Genomic DNA, 22,500 nt, shown 5'->3' on the forward strand with positions numbered 1-22,500 from the left:
GCCACTCACACACTAACCCTACATATACTGGGCTGCTACACAGTGTCCTCCGATGCCTGTCTGTGGTAAGGAACATGTGCGTGTATGGCCCTACAAACATGTCAGCTGATAGTGTAACATACAGTGGAGGAGCATGTAACATCAGATAGAACAGGGCCAAGAACAATGACTGCCGACAACCACCATAAGTACACAGACCTCAATACTGTACACACAACCACAGAATGTCCAGGTTATGTCATCAAATAGAACCCCTACTATACATAACATGTATAGCAGTCTGATATCTCACTGGCTTGTTATCAGATATGATGTCACTAATTATGGTGTACAACACATATGCACCCCTTACTGCATGACATACGTACAAAGGTTGACAGGGTTGTGACTGGTGGCACATACACAGGGCCAATATTGACATGTTGCTGTGATAACCTCATACATTTACTGTTGTAACTGGGTTTGTTGCAACATATGCCCTATGAGGGATATGAAGTCAGTAACTCTCACGGCTGTCACCATCTACAGACTGCAGTCCTCATGCTACCTTCTGCAGTTCACAAATAGGTGCTCTGTGGGTAACATCTGAAACAAAAGGCACCACACACTGGCCAGTCTGCAGATGACCCTACAGATGGGTGTTCCCTCATAAACATAGCACTGACATGGCAGGTATGAAAACATGTAGGACAGCCATATCCACACACACCCTGTTAAACCAACATCACTCTAAATGCAGTATAGCAGCACTTACAGTCTGTAGTCAGGTCAGGCACATCCCCCTCCTGTGTGTTGGCCTGTTTCCACAGTGTATATTGTTAGAGGGAAATTCCCAATCCATCTGATATGCCGTTTGCTGAAAAAACAGATCGAGTTCCTGCTCACAGTGAATGAAAGGCCCAACACCAACATGATGTTCCTAGATATTGGTGTGTGTTTCCATGCAATTGGCTAAGGGAATGTTACCACAGCTGTTCCACATGCAATCAGCTAGAGGAGGGCTGCAATTCATGCAGAGGCCATCAGCTGATCCTGAGCATCACTTAAAATACACATGCTGCTGCCTAAGCAATGCAGGTGTAAGTCTCCACATCCACCAGAGAGGGAGTGAGAGAAGCAGGCAGAGGCACAGAAAAGCCAGGGAGGGGTGGGAGAGTAAAACTTAAACATGTTTATGTCACACACCTACTAGTATAGGGTATCAACCCCCTGACAACTATATAGTGCTATCACATGTCCATGCAGTTAGTGGATGCACCACATAGGTTGCATGTTGGGGAGCCCTCAGAATGTATATGTGATGGTAAGTGACATCTGCAACAGGGATATGGTAGCTATGTGGTAGGTGTAGTATACATGCATGTCCGCATGAACAGGTGTCAATGTCAACACAGCCACACTCTCACAGGGATGCACACACATTGACACACTTAGCAGAGCCAGAAATACAACTCATCACTAGTGGGATTGCCACAACAAAGTACTGTGCAGGTATCACATGCACCAGAGGGATCATATGGAGGTTATATGTGCAAAGGGTATGTGGAGGTGTCTGACATCAGACAGCATGCTTCAGTATGCAAATGGGGGTTGTAGAGATTGTGAATGTGGTCATATGCATCATACACCATGCACACAGACACGGGTGCCAGTACTGACATGCATGGGTGCACTGCTTCACTGGTGTGTAGTGGTTGACAGTGCCAGATGGCTATACAAGGCTAGGTGATGGGTATACCTTGGCATCAGGCCACATGACAATGGTCTGCAATGTGGCTCAGGGGTGTAGTGTCTGGAGTTGCCCACACTGGTGGGTAGTGTATTCACCATCCAGTCACCTGGGTGATTATTATGTGTGGCCAATGCTTTGAATTGCTTGCCATGTATGCATTCCTTAGTCCATGATATGGACAGTTTATGGGATGTGCACACCTACCACATGCATGTACAGTGACATGTGGAATTGTACCTGGGGTGTCTGGCCCATGTTGTGTACACAAAGTCTTATCATCAGATGTGCCAGTCCTGGCCTCATGTTGCGGGAGCTGTTAATGGACAGCAGGTTGACCCTGCAGCTACATTGATAGGATGATAACGGTATTCCCTGGTGTCACTTGCATCTGTCCATACAGGGCTTGTGTTTCAGGCATGGTATGTCCTTTGTGGGTCACATTTGATGGCACCACAGGTGTTGCAGGTGTCCAGTGGGGAACATGGGGCAGGTGCACTGTTGGCATGTACATGCCTATTGGACTGATGGACAGGGTGCCGTGCCCTCTGTAGCCCACTGCAATCACACCATGGTTGCTATCAGTGGGCAATATGCAGGGTACTACCAACATAGCAGCTGTTGCCTAGGCAAGTGTGTGTATGGGACATGGGTTGAGAGTGTTCCCTGGGTAATACAAGAGTTGCTAACATTGTTCAGCTGGCATTGATGTCACATTGAAGGGTATGGATTTGCACCCCAGCCTCTCAGTTATTTCACATCTGTTATCCCTGTACTGTGGGCATTGTGATATATCCTTGGCCCACCCTATAAGAAGTTTGCAAAACCCACCTACATTGAGTCCAGTTGTTACACACTCACAAACACATCCACACAGGATACGAATGACACACACATGTACACACACACAGACACACACACAGACACAGACACACACACAGACACACACACACACCTGTCATGTCTGGGACTAGAACTCCTACCAAATTAGTATATCATACTACAGCACTATGCCGTTATAGGACATGCCACAGAGATTACTGGAGTACTTTTTCCCCAAAAGTGTATTTCACAGTGAATGACATCAGCAGGATTGCCAAAATAGGCCATTTGAATTGTACTGAGTGTGACTAGCCTAAAATGCATTGCTCCCTACACAGACATAGAAACACACACAAAACATCCACAACTGCCATGTGTGGGAATAGAACCCCTACCAGCATTCTATATCACACTACAGCATGATGCTGTTATAGGATGCACCATTGGGATTATTGGAGTGCCCCTTCCCCAAAGGTGTATTTCACAGTGAATGACAACAGCAGGATTGCCAAAGTAGGGCATTTAAATTATACTAAGTGTGACTAGCCTAAAATGCATTGCTCCCTACACAAACATAGAAACACACACAAAACATCCACAACTGCCTTGTGAGGGAATAGAACTCCTACCAGAGCTTTACATCACACTATAGCATGATAGGACGCACCACGGGGAATGCTGGAGTGCCTCTTCCCTAAAGGTGTATTTCACAGTGAATGACATCAGCAGGATTGTGAAAGTAGGGCATTTGAATTGTATTGAGTGTGACTAGCCTAAAATGCATTAATCTCTACACACATGCATGCGCACATGCACACACACTTGCCAACTCTGGGATTAGAACTTCTACCTATTTTATCACACTACAGCTGCATGCACTTATGGGACGCGCTACAGAGATTATTAGGTTACAGCCTTCCCAGAAGTGTATTTTTAGATGGATGACATCAGCAGCCTTACCAAAGTAGAGCATTTGAATTGTAAGGAGTGAGCCTACCTTAAAAAGCATTGCTCTCTACACAGACAGATATACACACACTTGCCAAGTCTGGGATTAGAACTCCTACCCAACTATTTCATCACACTACAGCAGTACGCAGTTATGGGATGTGCTACTGAGATTACTGAGCTACAACCTTCCCAGAGATGTATTTCTAGGTGGATGACATCAGCAGCCTTACCAAAGTAGAGCATTTGAATTGTAGGGAGTGTGACTAGCTTAAAAAGCATTGCTCTCTACACAGACAGAGACAGACAGACACACACACACACTTGCCATGTCTGGTATTGGATCTCCTACCTAACTAGTTTATCACACTACAACAGTACACAGTCTTAGGACACGCCATAAAGATTACAGGGCTACAACTCTCCCAAAGGTGTATTTTACAGTGGATGACCTCAGCAGACTTGTCATAGTAGGGCTATGGGGAGGGCAGTGCATGTGCATGGGCCATAACCCATTCATCTAGAGGTTGACGCACCACATACGGGCACACACAAGGTCATATTTCACAGGTACGTGTATACAGCTGCTAGATGACTACTTCCTTGTACAGTCTTGTTGCACAGCTAGCACTTGCACTACATAGTCTGTAATGCTGACAGATACCAGTGGCTAGTATCTACAGTGAGTGACATCTGAACCTCATGTGGTTGTGGCCCTTTGGCTGTGTGTTGGGTGGAACAGGCCTGGATGGCTCCTTGTCACAGTCACCCTCTTCCATACATCTATGTACATCTACCTTTGGCTTATTATAGTGTGTTGTCCTTAGGTATATGTCTGTATTCCTATCCAGTGTGTGTGTGTGTGTGTGTGTGTGTGTGTGTGTGTGTGTGTGTGTGTGTGTGTGTGTGTGTGTGTGTGTAAAGCATGAGTGGTGCATACTGAGGAGTGTCTGCACTAACATCTGCGACTGCAAGATATGTCTGGTCCACTGGTGTTTGCAGACATGGCCTTCATGTGATTAAGTGTGTGAGCATGCCCAGTATGACCTTTCAGTATGTTGTTGATTGACATTGCCTTAATTTCTCTAAGTGTGTGAGCATGCCTAGGATGCCCGTCTGTACTGAATGTGTGGATCGAGTCCAGGTAGTTTGTACTGCAGTGCAGACCTTTGTGTTGTACACCTACAGGTAGCATACTGTTTCTGCAGGATATCCGTCGATCATTTAGCATTGACTGTTACGACATTTCTACATAGGATGGGGGGCACACCTGACTATTTCTACATTTCTACTCAAGATTGGGGGGCACACCTGACTGTTACTACATTTCTACATAGGATGGGGGGGCACACCTGACTATTTCTACATTTCTACACAGGATTGGGGGGCACACCTGACTGTTACTACATTTCTACGTAGGATAGGGGGGCACACCTGACTATTTCTACATGTCTACACAGGATTGAGGGGGCACACCTGACTGTTATTATATTACTACATAGGATGGAGGGGCATATCTGACACTTGTACACATTTGCTATGACTGTACTGGTATGTCAGGTACTCCATTTCATTCTGTATTCTAAGCTATCATGCTGACTTGAGGCATACCAGTGTACTACAGATCTTAGCTTTGATTTACCTACATATTAGTTTCTGGCTTCCTACCCTTCAGAACTAACGTCCCACTGCCTGACCTGCTGTAGTCTGTCTGTGTAGGCCTGGGGGGGTTACCCATAGGCATTATTCAGAGGCCATAGCACCGCCTTTGTTTGTGTTTGTCTACACCTGTCCTGCTGGCTGTGACTGTTGTTGGGTATATGAACCCCCCTAACTGGCATGTGTGAGTCACTTACCTTGTGGGTGTCCCAGTATTGAGAGTGTTGCTGCATGGATGTCTATGTCAGATCCACATAGTACACTCCCTACACATGGTTGAGTACAGGTAGTGTCATGTTTGGCATCCCTTTTACTGTATGTGAGAGTCAGAGAGAGGTGTTATTCCCTAGGTCCCTCCTGTGTCAGTGTATGTGCTATGCGTTGCTTCTTTGCTAAGGCCAGGGCATACTGGGCATGCCTCCTTCTGCCTACTGGGGCATGCTCAGGTTGTTCCACCTCCGAGTCACTCTGTGCCTGTGCAGGCCTTGGCAATGATGCAATGATAGGGGGCTGTGTGGCCCTGACCCATGCTGTTCCTGCTGCAGCTGTTTCCGCAGGTTCATATTGTGTAGCATGGCACATACAATGACAATATGGGTACATGTAGCTGGTGAGTACTGCAAGGCTCCACCAGATATGTCCAGGCACCGGAACCATGACTTGACCATCCCAAACACTTGCTCTACTATAATTCTGGTCTGTGCATGTGCCTCATTATGGAGTTCTTGTTCGGGTGTGTGTGCATTTCTGATAGGTGTCATCAGCCATGGTTCCAGTGCATATCCAGCATCCCCCACTTGGTGACCGTGAGGGATGTCCCCATTGGCAAATCACTGGTACAGCTGTGTCACATGCCAGATGTGGGAATCATGATAGCTTCCAGGGCAGCCAGCACACACATTCATTATTATGCCCTGGGCATCGCACATGACCTGGCAGTTGATGGAGAGGAAGCCCTTGTGGTTGATGTAGACCTCACCCCGCTCACCGGGTGGTGCTTTGATGCATATGTGCATGCAGTCTGTAGCACCCACTACCTCAGGGTATTCTGCTATTTGGTGGAACAGTAGCATATTGCTGGCCAACACCTCACAGGTGTTAGGGAAATATACGTGCTCACCGACATGTGTTGACATAGCATCCAGGAACTAATGGAGTACCCTGGATGCTTATTCATGTGAGATCCCCATCATATCCCCAGTTGGCCTTTGGAAGGTATTTGTAGCTAGTATTCATAGGCCTATACATACCTTGGTATCCACTGGGATGGGTTCCCCTCTGTTAGTTCTGTGTGTCAGGCATGACCGGCACAGATCAACAATTTGTTGTAGGAGGTCCCTGTCCACCCTATAGCACTCCACTATCTCCAGCTCATGTAGCCCCTGGTAGGTTACCCTGGGTCTTTACACTCTTCTCCATTTCCTCACTGTGGGTTGGTCAACAGCATTCACATCCTCACCACCCTCAGCTTCTTCCACAAATTGTATGATAGCTATTGCAGCCCCTATCGTTTTATTGTTTTGATTGTTGAAAGTTTCTCGCTTGTTTACACCGCTGGTGTACAGTGTGAGAAAAAACAGAGGGGAAGGTGTTTTCCTAGTTTATAGTAGTGTTCTGGGCTGGGCTGGTCTTCTGCCTGTGTAACTGGCTAATTCTGATACATTTCGCCTGCCAGCTATGCTAGTTCTCCTAGATTACCTTTCTACTGCTGTTTTCCCTCCCTATTGCCTTCCTGTTTAAGCCCAGGGGTACGCCGAGCAAACACCGTGCTCAAATGTGCACAGAGCTGCTACTTCCTGGTTTAACTTTTTTTAAAACCTTTAAAACCCGGTGCGTGGCAAGCACACCCACTTAAGCAATGTAAAGAATGCTAGGCAGAGTCAGACACACCCCCTTGCTTAGCTGTGCTTTGCTAGGAGCAAACCTGAGCCACAGGGCTCCAATCCACTTACAGTATGCCTGACACTCCCCCATGATGTCACCTATATCCTAGTCTTGCACCCAGCTATTCATACTCTTACACTGATGGGACCTGCCTCACATGCTGGGAAAAATTGGGATTCACTATCCTTCCCCATATTTGCATAGGATTGCCTGCTAATGCATAGTTACATGTCGCACACTGAGCCTCCCCTCTTGGCAACGATTACTCACTGCCCAGGTTGCCTTCTGCCTGCCATTGACTTGCATGGCAGAATACTGATTTTAGTTAGAATGCTTATTTTAGATTTGTTTTATTATTTTCCCCCGATCCCGTTTGCACGTCGCTGCCCTACGTTTAAACAGCCAAGATCGGCTAAAAAAAAAATAAAGGTTGATTTTTTAATTTTTTATGCTGTTTGCAATGCCAATGGCCTTATACTTGGACATTGGCATGCTTCCTGACTGATATGCAGCCTTTATTTGGAGCTGTCACAGCTCCATTTTGTATTTTGCAGAAATGTACTCGGTTACTAGCCAACTACATTTCTGCAGATTGCACTAGTCCTGCACGGTCAGTTTCAAGCTTCCTGGATTGCACATTCACCTCATTTTCATGGATTTCTCCTGCAGATGGAGTGATTTGCATACAGGGGCTTAGTCTGTGCAGGACTAGTGCGGGAGCACTCGTGCACGCCACAGCAGGCTGTTCTGGATCGCATGGCAAACATATTGCCTGCTAGAGCTCCTGCACTAATCTTGCAAGGTGTGCAAAGCATGCAGAATCCGGGGTTTAGTTTTTACTACTGCCATGACAAGAGCTGGATATTATGTATCTGCTTGCTGTATGACTTTTGGCATGTAGAGATGTTTGGGGAGTGGCTGGCAAGAGAAAGAAAATGAAGGGATGAATTGAAGATTCAGTACCGAGATTTTAGGACATGTTGTTCTATATATCTTTGAAGCCCAAAACAATTCCATAATCACCTGAAATGAAGATGCATCCATATCGTGTTATACAGTCCTTAGCTCTGGAGCCTATTACGTCATCTAGTAATTTGTACAGCAATAAAACAATACTTGCAATAATGCGTGGACTTCAAAACATACTGTTTATGTGTAAACTAGCACATGGTTTGACAGAAGCACTTTAAAGTACTAAAGTCATATACCTTGCAGATCATATAAATTACTACTATTTACTCAGCAGTTTCTAGCACATTATTTTCAACAACATCTGCATGCATTTTTGCAATTGATTAGCTGTGAAGGTGGCTAGGGTAATAAAAGTATTCATGCAACATGTAGCTGCGTAGACTTTTGCTTCAGAGCCTTCTTAGCTGTCACCTAGATGAAGTCTGAAACCTAACGGTTTTTAGAGCTTTGCCTTTTCATTTGTCCTCGTGATTTAATTTATTCCTGGAAAGGAAGGACATGTATATGAGCAGGAGCTACTGTCTCATTAACACAGTTCTATCACTCCTTGTCACGTATCAGTTTCACCAAGGTGAATACCAAAACCTAGTAAACACATATACTTTTGATTAACCCAGTGGGAGTGTTTTGTACCCAGTTGATGTCCCTTGTTGAATGCAGGGCTCATTCAAATGACCCCTCTAGTATCAAACTATAACATTTAGGTCACTTAGAAGTAAAGCTGCACTAGAAAGAAGAGTGTACAACGTCATGTACTTACAAATTGGCCTTGGTAAAATATTTCAACCAGCTAAAATTCAGATATATATACCATGTTTGTTATTTAATTTGTTTATCTCCAAAGGGAAAAAATGCATACAGTGTGCAGATAAAAGGCAGCCTTCTTCACATCTACTGTTTTTTTTTTTTTTGTCAGGGCAGCTTGACCTCTGTCAAGACATTTTTTTTACTGATTTCTCTGGTTAGTAAACAGAAATACTAGACTTTTTATATTATTTTTTTTTAGTCTGAATGCATTTAATGTATAATCAGTTTCTAGTGAATTGTTTCTTTGTAGGCATCTGACTATGGAACTAATACATTTCACATACTTTATTATATTTTACAAATAGCTTTATTTACTTTTATGTTTTGCAGAGCGACATCGATCAGGATGTTATAGATGATGAACTGAGAAGTATGGCAACTTCATCTGTTACAGTAAGTTTATAATTTTTAAATTATAACATCATAAATATCAATGTCATAATTAAATATGCAATGAGAACGTTTTCTGGCTGATGCTTTATAGGCTTCAGAATAAATGCAACACAGCTGCTTGTATATGACCACCTGAGAAAGCCGCATGGTACAAATCACAATGGCACCCTAATTTTCTGTACTATACATTATCTTGGAGTCTGACAACAGGAAAAATCTGATTTCTACAGCAAGTTATCAGCTGATGGTGAACCAGATGTTCTTATATATTGCATAAACAGATAATATTCGAGAATAAATTAGACGAAAGTTATAATCTAGTAAAGTGTTAATTAGCTGAAGTACGGTGGTGCAGCGGTAGCATTCTTGCCTCACAGCAAGAGGTTCTCCCATTCGGTATGATTTCATTATTTCTGACATCACATTGTATGTGGTGGCAACCATGAGAATAAACTCTATACTATTTTCAATGAAACAAAGTCAGAATGCTTTTCTGATTTCATGCATTAATTTATGTTTGCAATAAAGACATTGACATGTCATGGAGAAAGATTAAATTAAAAAAAAACTTGAGGGACTATTATGAAATTATTCTATATCTAATGCAGCTGAAACATAAAAAGTGGCAGAGTGTTTTTGGGGGTAATGCTTGTACACAGTATGAAGACATTAGCAAGGATGCGAGTGAGATGTGAGAGGAAACCAAAGAACTTCATGAAAACCCATGCATTCACATTGAGGATGTGTTGATACCACATAGAAAATACCAAGGAGGGAACCATATTGAAGAGCCGACCACTGTGATAGACAGTCATAATCAGACTGATGAAAAAATGACTCACTTGTCATAAGATGATGTTGGGCATTTGCAAAACTTGATGGAAGGCCATAAGAATATAGGATGCAGTTTGATCAGTCAGTTACCTTCTAGATTAAATTAGTTATTTTGTGTTGCATTGTCTATTATAATTTACTATTTTATTCTTTCATTTTTTTTTTAATTATAAGCTATACTCTATTTTTCTTTATACTCTTTACAACTTAGACACATTCATATTCACCATGGGCCCAAGTTTTTTATCTATAAATTCATTGATTATGACAAGAATACATTTAGATGGCCGCTGTAGTATGCTCATCCAGTTTTATTAGGACACTTTACCATACCCATTATTTTAAAATCACATGAGAAACGTTCATATTTAATAGTTTAAAATGGATATTCATACAAAGCAGTATCATGCTTAATGTTAAATTGTGGGTGCAGAACCATATGAAGGTTATAAACATAACACTTCCAGAAGTACCCCTAAACATTTTCATTTCTCATAAGTAACTGGAATTTGAAATAGCAGCATAGAAAGGCTAGGTACCACTAACCCCTAACTTTCAGCTGTAATGCCATGGCATGACCCAGCTAACTCTGTAAAGCAGGCTGGGACATTGTATCTACTATGGCCTGCACAGAGCATAGCAGTCATTCTCCAGCCAAAAAGAATACTTTCCATTCATTTAGTTTCCTTCTTTTATTTCATTCTATATTATGCAGACCTTCCTAGAGTCTGTTGGTGTAATTTTATACTGGCTGAAGTGAAGATAGTAATTGCCTAGTTATACTGCCTCATTTCAACAGCCATTAAATACCTACAGTAGATTTTAGCCTATGTATGATATGGCACAGCATCTGCAAAGGATGTGGAACAAATTACTGTCGTACATATATCAGAATATAAACTCATTGAAGTTAAAAAGTAACTAGAGTCTTATTATAAGATATTGTACATATATCAAAATATAAGATGACTGAAATTAAAAAGTAACAAGGGACTTATTACAGGGGGATAAAATGATATGAACGTTCTCTAGTGGCTTATATTCATGATTCTAACCTCATGTTTCAGTCTCCTTGTCACCTGTGACAAAACTATAGCAGTGGCTGAAACTTGCTTTTGGTGGCTGAACTGTTCCCAAACAGCCTTTATACTTATAGTGTTACATGCATTTGTAGTAGCAATAAAAATGCTGCCATCAACTTTTGCTCCTGTTTGAGCTATGGTGGTAAAGACCTTGCTAATGAATTTAACTTCTTTGAATTTTATGATGTACACACACACACACACACACACACACACACACACACACACACACACACACAGTGCATGCACACTCATGTACACACATGCACACACATTGCCACACATGTCTCTAGGTAATATGCTATTGTAGCGCTGCTCACTATCCACCACATATGGTCACATGTATTCATTTTAGTGACATCAGAGTGGTATATGAATAAAATAAGTACCACAGGGTGGTTCCAGTTAGCTGTCTGCCAGTGTTACATATCCTATACACACCATTGAATGCTGGATTGGCAATGCTTCATCAAGTATTAATACTAATATAGTAGATCTGCAAAGTACTCCTTCTAAAAGTGTACATATGGCTGGGTTTCACTGAGAGGTACCCCAAAGTGCAGCAGAAAATAGAATGGGAAGCAGCCATGCACATAGTGCAGGTGATTCATATGCAATGGTTGTGCAATAGCTGAGACCGCATGATATGTAATGCATGCAGCCAATTGCATAACACATATGAGCAACCCAGAATATGCAAATTCTGGAGGCCAAAGTGGTAAACTAACTCTGAGATTTATAAAATGATGGACTAGCTCACTGACACCAACTCATTTTGAGCACCATGACTTACAGAGTGCATGATGGGAGACATGATAGGTATAACAGCAGATAAACATTATGTGTTTGTGGTAGTCATCATCAGAGCCATTTTAGGCAGTCATCATCAGAGCCATTTTGGAAAGTGTTGCATGTTACAGCTGCACATGCTAGTGAACAGAGCTGTAGCTGGATAATCTTACATCTGGTACCATTCCACAGTCTGGCACCCCTCAACTCTATATTAAAGAGCAAAAACAGAAAATAAATACTCCTGATCTTCCTACTTTTAAAACTGTAGCAAGCCACTTACTACAAGTTATGCCAAATATGAAGCACTGAAGCACTTCAGTTCAACAGTCCTGACCACAAAAGCCGTATTCGTTTCTCTACAGGCACTAAAAAATGTTGGTGGAAAAATGAATACCAGAATTGCAGAACTGATCAATTGGTATCTTCTTATCATATTACTTACCACTTGGTACACAAGGTGGCTGCCCCTTTGCCCTACCCTAGCTGTGTCTCTGCCAAAGAAGATGATACAGGCAGAATGTTGCACACCAACATTTGACAGGCAGTAGATGACTGTTTCACAGTGTACAGGGAGGATACACTGCTGTTTCTACATAAACCTACATCTACATCAACAAGGGGACTTGAACAAGTATGCATGTTATGCCTATTCCTGTGGACATAAAGGCTTGTGTAGCACTGACCATTCTAGTTACAGAGGTCTTCCAGTGACCTAAGAATGACTTGCTATGTTTATCATAGGCTACTAACACTGTACTGCAATACATTGAGCTGCATGTTTGTTTCCTGAGCACACTAGTGGTGATAACCAGCACCATACATGCCTTTTATTGCACTGTATGCATCCCTGAGATCCTGGGCACCACTGATTGCACACATTACATTTAAGGCATCACCTGTTCCAGCCACACATAAATTGGAATGGTTACCATTTCCTGAACTACCAGTTGTTCAGTAATGTTTGGGACATTAATGTCATTTGATGTGTGTTGCAGGCAATGCTGGATATGTCCTTGAGTCAGGGATGATAACTCCTTTATTCACAACTCTAGACCATGGAGGAAGTGACATTGAAGAAAATACATGCCAAAGCCAGAAACATTCTATAAATACAGATTTGGGCTTCTGAAGGGCTGATTCTGCTGTTTATATCTTCTCTAGATTCACTACAGTGTAGTGCAGACATATGCAGGCAAATAGTTATGGTGTATGTTGTAATGCACAGCATGATTTTGTGACAACAGGTGGAGGAGCTAGATTACATTATAGTAAGGCATGTCATATACAATGCAGCAGCAATAGCAGGGCAAAGAGGTGATACAAGACAAAGCAGTGCAGCAGCAGATGCACAGAAGAGGTAGCAACCGGTGTAATACATCACACCACTGACAGAAAGGTTTTGTCTGGTCCATAATTATGGGCCATGACACAGACAACACAATATGATATATGAGGCATACTGAATCAAGAGAGGCATAAACAAAAACATTGGTGGAATGTGCCCGTGTGTGTGTGTGTGTGTGTGTGTGTGTGTGTGTGTGTGTGTGTGTGTGTGTGCAGCAGATCTGGCATGCCGTAATTTCACTGGTGGTTACAGTGTGGGAAGCACATAACAATTGTCCCTGGCACAGGCTGGGGAGGAAACAGTGACAGCTGACTGTAACACTAAAATGTGGTGGTAGGGTCCAAGGAGGTGAAGTCTGTAGCCTCATAGTCCAGGTGGTTCTCAGGTGTCAGGATTACTGCCACTAGTGATGAATATGGTCATGTGGCACTATTCCAGGGTAATCTTGTGGCTAGGCTTATAAAGGACCCAGGGCCATTAGCCTAGTACACACCTATGAAGCTATGTTAGGGTGCTACCCTGTAACCATTGCCAGCATCCACTGTTATGGCTAAACATGTTGGAGTTGTATCTTCTCAGTGACAGTATGAGATAGAACTATGGGACATGTCTAAAGCACACTGAAGAGACATCCCATGGATAGGGCCCAACAAACATTTCTCATGACCAGGGGAGTTAGGATGTGTACTAGAATTGCATAGTTGATATTAGAACATCTGCAAACGCTGTGTATTCTGATATGGTACTTCCTATGCATGTCCACCTCATTTCTGGAACATCTTCTGGCCCTAGACCATATGGTTAATGGATGCAGACTGGATAGCAATTGTAATATGTCATACAAAATCCACTAATGATGTGACATTTGCCACCTCTGACCTTAGTAAAACTCTTATCTCCATAGTACTGTCATCTCATTCTACTAATACTGTAGGGTACTGTGCAGTTGTCACATGTCCGCACACTACTACAAATACTTTTACTAACTTAATATAGTTGCAATTTACACTGTCTGTCTTTGTATCCAATCTCTCTTACTTTCTTTATTTCTGTGGCTGAATAAACAGAATTGATTAAACAGTATTCTAACCTATGAGAATATATAAACAGAATTAGTAAAAATTTAACACACTGGGTTTATTTGCTTGTATTGTATACCTCTGTAATATGTAATTGTCTTGTATATCTACTTCAATTTGTATTATGTAAAAACGTTCTTGACTTTCAAAGTTAAGCTGATGTTATGTAAAATTTTCTGTGATTGTATGGAGCTTTTCTCCCTGGCCTTCCACTGAAAATGGGTTGTTCGGCCCAGTGGACTTTCCCGGTCAACAAATTTCAATAAATAAATAAATAAATAAATACATTTGGTAAGTACACCCACACTACTGTTCCTGTTGGCATCTTCTGTGCTTTCCAAAACTAGAGTACCTGTTGCTTGTGCTTTTGACTGCTACTATGCACAATGACACTGTTCTTAGCCACTTTTATTGTTTCAGGTACAGATAGACAGCTTTGTTATGATGTCATGCATGTCACTCATACATGCTACAGTAGCACCGCCCATCTGGTATGCTGAGCTCCCTTGAATAAGCATTGTGCAAGCATGTTGTGCTGTTCTATGAATCAGAGTCAGATCAAAGGGAGAAACATGGCATGTTTACAGCTACTGAGATTTAACTTTATTGACATGAACACAGATTAAAAAGTAGTGTGTATGCACAGGCTATGTACTTAAAACAATATTATCTCCTTGAGGGATTGTTTGCAGATATCCCATGGTCCTCCATTACAGGAGGCTTAAGGTATTGCACAGTGAAGATTCAGGGTTAACTGGGTCTGCCTTGCTATATACACAAAGACAGAGTTACACAGAGTTCTACATATATATGTGTGTGTAAGGTACAATTGGGTCTGGCTTCATTCAGTCTTGGAATATTGAGCCAGATCTAATTCTGACTTAGTAAAACTTGGGTGAGGGACGGGGGGGTTAAGTTGTGTTAGTGGTTGATGAGCTGGGTTTTGGTGAATTAGACTAGATGATCCAGGACTCATAACTCCTGGCTTAACAATAAAACCTGGTTTTGCAACACACACACACACACACACACACACACACACACACACACACACACACACACACACACACACACACACACACACACACACACACATAGGTCTACTGATATAGATTGAAACACCCAAATATGGACATTAACAAAGTTGACACTGAAATATCAACTTTCGAAATGCTGACACACTATGATGCATGTACCAATCAACAATCTCAGTGCATGGAAAATGTTACAAAACATAAAACAGTGAAAACATCACTTTTTGCAAAGGCCAAGCCCTCCTGTAAACCCAGTGTGGGGAGATGCACCATTATAGCCATGCTGCTTATGTAGAATAACTCTAATATTTCCCCTAACCCGAGGTAGTAAGGGGAAGAGTTAGGAGCCAGGGACAGGGTTAGGGTTAGCAAACCTTGGGAAGGTGGGCAGGGCGCCATCCGGAGTTTGGCTTAGCCAGCAACTTAGTAATGAGATCGATTGGAAGAGGATTACAACAGAACGTATTTAGGTCATCAAGTAACTGAAAGAAGCCCCTAAATGCAGAGATATTTAATAGGTGAAGCACCATCCGTTTTAAAGAAAAAGGTCACTAATTCATAGACTGATTTAACTAAGGAAAATAATTAATATCGAGGTGTGCAAGAAATGAAAATATTTGTGTGGATAAGAACAAGGTTATTAGAGCCCTTAGTAGGATGGTTAACTATTTGCATAAGGGAGTTCACATTTATAATGTCAAATATTGGATATGCTGGCCAGTGGCAATGTATATCAGCCAGTTTATTTTTTATTGATTTTTTTTGTTTGTTTATTTATTTTTTGTTTGTTTATTGAATTTGTTTACTAAGACAGGTCACTGATCAATTCTGACTAATTTTAATCTCAACTAGGGTGAAAGGACAAAGTTAAAAATGTAAGTGCACTATAGTGGTACATGACTTATTAATGGTAGCAACAATGATGATTACAAAATTTAAAAAAAAAAATATATATATATATATATATATATATATATATATATAGGAACACTTTATAATCTCGAAATTATGAAATACCGAATTTCAGAATCCCGAGATTGTAAAGCTGAAAGTTCTAAATACCGAAACCCCAGAAGCACGAATTTCAAAATCTCGATGTTCGGAGATGTTGAAGTAACGCTTCTGGTGTTGCAGTGCTTGAATGGAAGTTCAGGTAAGTATCTATGTTTAAAGGTGTTGGTTAGGGGCTTTAGTGTGTGTCATTGTGTGTTGTGACTGTGATATGTGTGTGCAAGAGGAATGTAGGTGTGTGGTGGTGTTTTCGTGTGTTTGTCTGTGTAGTGCGACCCTGGAGTTAGTATATTTAAGTAGGGGGGTGTGGGGGGTGAAGGAGGGGCTTGCCCCCCCTGCTTGTATGTAGTGTAGGTTTGTGTGTTTGTTTGTGGGGGGAAGGTGTGTGTTTGTGTATGTGTGTGGTGTCTGGTTAGTGTAGGATTCTTGATTTCAAAATTCGTGCTTTTGGGATTTCGGTATTTAGACCTTTTTTCAGGATTATAAAGTGAATCTATATATATATATATATATATATATATATATATATATATATATATATATATATATATATATATATATATATATGCTGGACCTACAAGATAAAGCAGGATAACATGAATTGGGGTTGATAATGAGTGACTTCAATGCACATATTAAGATAGAACAGGATATGAGGACAATCTAGGTCAACATGGGTCAGAAATAAGAATAAAGATAGAGAGACCATTCTAGACTTCTGTATGGCAAATGGCTTGATAGTAGCCAACACAAGCTTCAGAAAGAGAGACAGTCACAAGATCACATACAAGCGTGGCCAACATGCAACTCATGTAGACTTCCTCCTAGTAAGAAAAGGGCACTGAGGTAGAATCAGTGATTACAAAGTCATCCCCATTCCCCAGTGAAACAGTCCGCCCACAGTATAAACCAGTGGTTGCCACAAAAAGTCTGCAAGCAATCATCAGAGAAGGGTCTAAAGTCAACAGCAACTAGGCTGAAGACCTGGATGTTGACTGGAGAGAAAGCACAACAGTTCAAGGAATTACTCAGGGCTGTAGCCCCCAACAAGAGGAAGAAATAGGAGCTGAAGAAGAATGACAGCCCCTCAAAACAGCATGTGTGAAAACTACAGAACTGATATGTGGCTGAGACAGGTATGGCAATAAGGTACATAAGCAAAGCTAGTGGTGGAATACAGAAGTCCAGGAAGTCATCAAAAGAAGGAAAAAGTGGGAGATAGTAAAGATTGACCAGGCTAGGAAGAAATACTGGCTGGCTAACAAAGAAGCTAAGAAAGGAGTTGCAATAGCAAAGAACAGGGCATCAGCCACAGCTTCTAGAAAGTGACTCAGTAGCAGGTGGCACAGAGAAACTGTATCAGGTTGCAAGGCAAAGACAGAAAGATAAAAAAGATTGTCAGACACCTTTTATAATGGATGCCAGCAAACACCTGCACACCAGTCTACAAGACATCAAAGGCAGATGGAAGGAGTATTTCCAGCAGCTTCTGAATGAATAAAACCACACAGAAGATGTACAGCCCGAAAAACAGCCTACAATGAGAGGAAAAGAAGAGGGGCCCACCCCAGAAGAAGTAAGAGCAGTAGTAAGGAAGATGAAGTCAGGGAAAGCAGCAGGCTCAGATGAGGTCACAGCAGATATGATAAAGCAGCAGGCGCAGATGAGGTCACAGTCAATGTGTTAAAGATGTTAGGTGAGATGTGGGAGAAATGGATCCTGAGGGTAGTCTTAGCAGTGTGAAAAGAAAGGCATATCCCAGATGATTGGAGAATAAGCATACTCATGCCAGTCTACAAGACCAAAGGTGACATCCACAATTGTGGGCAGGTCAGAGGAATCAAACACCTGTCACATTGCATGGAAGTTCTGGAGAGGGTGATTGATAAATGGATGCACAGAGTAGTAGAATGTAAGATGTGAAATGAGCAGTTTAGTTGCAGATCAGGATGCAGCACAACTGACCTGATGCTTGCAGTGAGACAGATAGTTGAGAAGAAGCTAGAGATGTGGAAGGAGTCCAACTGGACATTCCTAAACATAGAAAAGCCATATGACAAGGTCCTAGGAAAGCTGATTTTAGGAGTACTCTGGTGGTTCAAAGTCACAGAACAATTGATAGAATTAGTGCAGGCAATGTACAAAGATCCAACAACTCATTCATGAAGAGTGTTCAGCCTCACAGAGGGGTTCCCAGTGGGATGCACCAGGGTTCAGCTCCGAGCACACTACTGTCCATACTAGTAATGGACTACATTAGCAAACAGGTCAGAAGGGACAAATCAACAAAATGAGGACAGCAGAGCAGAAGCCAGATTAGCTCCAATTGCAGAAAAGATCAAAAAGAACAGATTATGGTGCCTGGACACGTGCAGAAAGGCAGACGACAATCTGGTGAAGAAGATTTGGGACAGACAGGAATAAGAAAAGAGGAAATGAGGGTGTCCAGCAAAGAGGTGGATGGATTGTGTGCAAGAAGATCAAAGGCAGTCAGGCATGAGTGTCAAAGAAGGCAAGAGGGCGGCACTGAATAGAGAGAGATGGCGACAGTTAACATGATACACTGACCCCATGCAGAAAATGGGAAAAAGGGGGCTGATGATCATGATAATGTATGCATGCATGTAGATACACACACACACACACACACACACACACACACACACACACACACACACACACACACACACATAGACATACACACACACACACAGACACACAGACAGACACACAGACACATAGACACACACACACACAGACACATAGACACACACACACACACACACACACACACACACATAGACACACACACACACACACACACAGACATAGACACACACACACACACACAGACACACACACAGACACACAGACACATAGACACACACACACACGCATAGCCACACACACACACAGACACACAGACACACACACACACACACACACACACACACACAGACACATAGACACACACACACGCACATGCACAGACACACACAAACACACACATACACACACACACACACACACACACACACACACACACACAGACACATAGACACACACACACACATACGCGCACACACACACACACATATAGACACACACACAAACACAGACACACACACACACAGACAGACAGACACATAGACACACACACACACATAGACACACACACACACACACACACACACACACACACACACACACACACACACACACACACACACACACATAGACACATAGCCACACACACACGCACATGCACAGACACACACACACACACACACACACACACACACACACACACACACACACACACACACACACACACACACACACACACACACACACACACACACACACACACACACACACACACACACACACACACACACATATATATATATATATATATATATATATATATATATATATATATATATATATATATATATATATATATATATATATATATATATATATATATATATATATATATATATATGGATCTACCTGAGATGGTCGACAGGCCATATGATCGAAACTCATTTGGTTGACAGTTCATTTGGTTGACAAGCATGTTATGGGGGCTTCACACCCCCAATGGGGCTGTGCCCCACCCCTAACTATATATATCAACTCCAGGGTTGCACAATATTGGGGAAGGGGGCAAATCTGCCTGTCGACCAAATGAACTGTTGACCAAATGAGTTTCGATCATATGGCCTGTCGACCATCTCAGGTAGACCCATATATATATATATATATATATATATATATATATATATATATATATATATGGATCTAGGACTATTGAATGAAAGTTCAATAGTCTGAATCCACAGTCACTGAATACAGTTTAACGAAAGCACTTTCACCGAAAAAGCGCTTTCGTTAAAGTGTGTTAAAAAAATACATTACATTTATGTTTTTGCATGGGGGCAAGACTCCCTCCTGCACCCTCTTCACCCCCCACTTTAATATTCTCACTCTGAGGTTGCACTACAGTGGGGAAAAGGAAATTTTCCCTTATCCCTGTGACTTCAACAATTGTCTAAGCTTTTGGTGTCATTCTAAGGGGATCCAGTATTTGTCTGCCTGGGACGACATGATCGACAGATCACGATGCTTTGCCAGAGATGGCCTGCACCTGTCGCCCTTGGGATTCAGGATACTGGGTAAGGCTCTTGCCATCCCTATAGTTCCTTTTTTTAGACAAGTTTCAAATGACAAATTCACCACTGTAACAGGTACAAGCAAGCAAAATCTGAGGGTAATGCTACTCAATGCTAGAAGTCTAAACCTCAACATGCACTCACTCGAGGCACTCCTTAAAAAGGAGAACATCGACATCTGTGCAGTGACAGAGACCTGGTTCAAAGCTCCAGAGAGCACCCCTGTGTTACCAGGCTATAATTCATACCACACCTTTCGGTCACCTAACCTGGAACAAAGCACTAAAGGTGGAAGCGTGTCCATATTCATTAAGGATATCCACACCTCCAGGCTAGTTGCACAACATAATGCATCCGAGATTATCCAAGTGCAACTAATTCTGGGCAAGACCACAATCCAAATTGTAGCTTGCAACAGACCCCCGACCATGCCCCATCATTCCCACTCCTCATTTCTTGAAACACTGGAAATATTAGGGTACAACACAACACCCTAATAATGGGCGATTTCAACTACCTCACCATTAACTGGGAAAACTACTCATGTACCAACTCTTTTGCTCAACGTTTTCTAGAATTCATAAATTCCAACACCTTGGATCAACTTATTCACACCCCCACCAGGGGCAGCAATATCCTAGACCTGGTCATTACAAACACGGGCAACCGGTGTTCCACACCAGAGGTCAGTTCCTCATTGGTCAGATCTGATCATAAGCTAATCACCCTAGACATCCACATCCCAACCCCAATTAAGGAAACCACTGTAAAAAACTTCTCCAAAGCCAACTTCACACTTCTTAAGACAGAAGTGGCAAACTTCATGACACCCATGCAGACGGACAATAGAGGTACAACTGCTGAATCCTACACAAATGCACTTTATAAGGACCTACACGAGTGTATGGATCATGCTATCCCTCATAGAACCAAGATGCTATCCTCCAAAAAAAAGAAGCCAATCTGGTGGTCCTCTGCCATAAACAAACTCTACAGCAGAAGAAAGAAACTGTTGCAAAAAAGAGTAAAATCCCATGACTGGAGGAACTCCTTGGTCAACCTCAGTAAGAAGCTGAGATCCCTCATAAAATCCTCCAAAGTTAGTTACGAAAACAAAATTGCCACTGAAGCATTCTATAGCTATGTCAAGAATCTCAATGGCAATGCTCAGATCTGCTCTGAGTTACAACACAATGGCACTAAATATACAAAACCAATTGATATTACCAACATCCTGGCAGATAGGCTCAGTGCTAACCTTAACCCCCCTCTCACCCCATAGAGGGCACATCTCTATACTGGAAGAATGCAAAGTTCTTGTAATCACAGCTGCACAGGTAAAAAACACACTCTCCATAGCCAAGAACGCAGCATCCATGGGACCTGACAATATCCCAGGCTGTGTTCTACATGAACTACAGAATGAACTGCCACCCTACCTAAGTACCATGTTCAGTCATAGCCTCACCTCAGGCTTTGTGCCCACTGAATGGCGCACCATGACGGTTATCCCACTCCACATAGGGGGAGCCACGACAGACCCCAGGAACTACCGCACCATTAGCCTGATGAGCCTGGTCTGCAAGGCCATGGAATGTATCATCATGGAATTCATAAACAAAGACATTGGTAATCCCCAAACTCTGGATCCTACCCAGTTCGGGTTTGTAAAAGGCAGATCATGTTTCCTAAATCTGATTGATTTCTTTGAAGCAGTCAGTAAAGCCATAGATGAGGATAAGGTGGTTCACACAGCTTATCTAGATCTCACCAAGGCTTTCAACACCATCCCCCACTCTGGAATTACAGATAAGCTCACTAAACTAGGTATAAATCCCTATGTCACAAGATGGGTTGTCAACTGGCTCATGGACAGAACCTATACTGTGAAAGTAGCAGACTTCAAATCCGACTTCAGACCAGTGACAAGT

The 22,500-nt window shown here is 42.2% G+C and overlaps 1 protein-coding gene across 1 annotated transcript in view; it reads left to right on the top strand.

Moving 5' to 3' along the window:
- LOC122810404 overlaps positions 1-22,500 on the top strand; it is a 2,461,722-nt gene that overhangs the window by 1,945,713 nt on the left and 493,509 nt on the right. Inside the window, exon 4 of the mRNA XM_044082010.1 lies at positions 9,152-9,214. Coding sequence (XP_043937945.1) covers positions 9,152-9,214 — 63 coding nt within the window. The remainder of the gene's footprint in view (positions 1-9,151; positions 9,215-22,500) is intronic.

This window comes from Protopterus annectens, chromosome 8.part1 (genome assembly GCF_019279795.1).
Source record: "Protopterus annectens isolate FY-2018-M chromosome 8.part1, PAN1.0, whole genome shotgun sequence".
In the NCBI taxonomy this organism is placed as follows: domain Eukaryota; kingdom Metazoa; phylum Chordata; order Ceratodontiformes; family Protopteridae; genus Protopterus; species Protopterus annectens.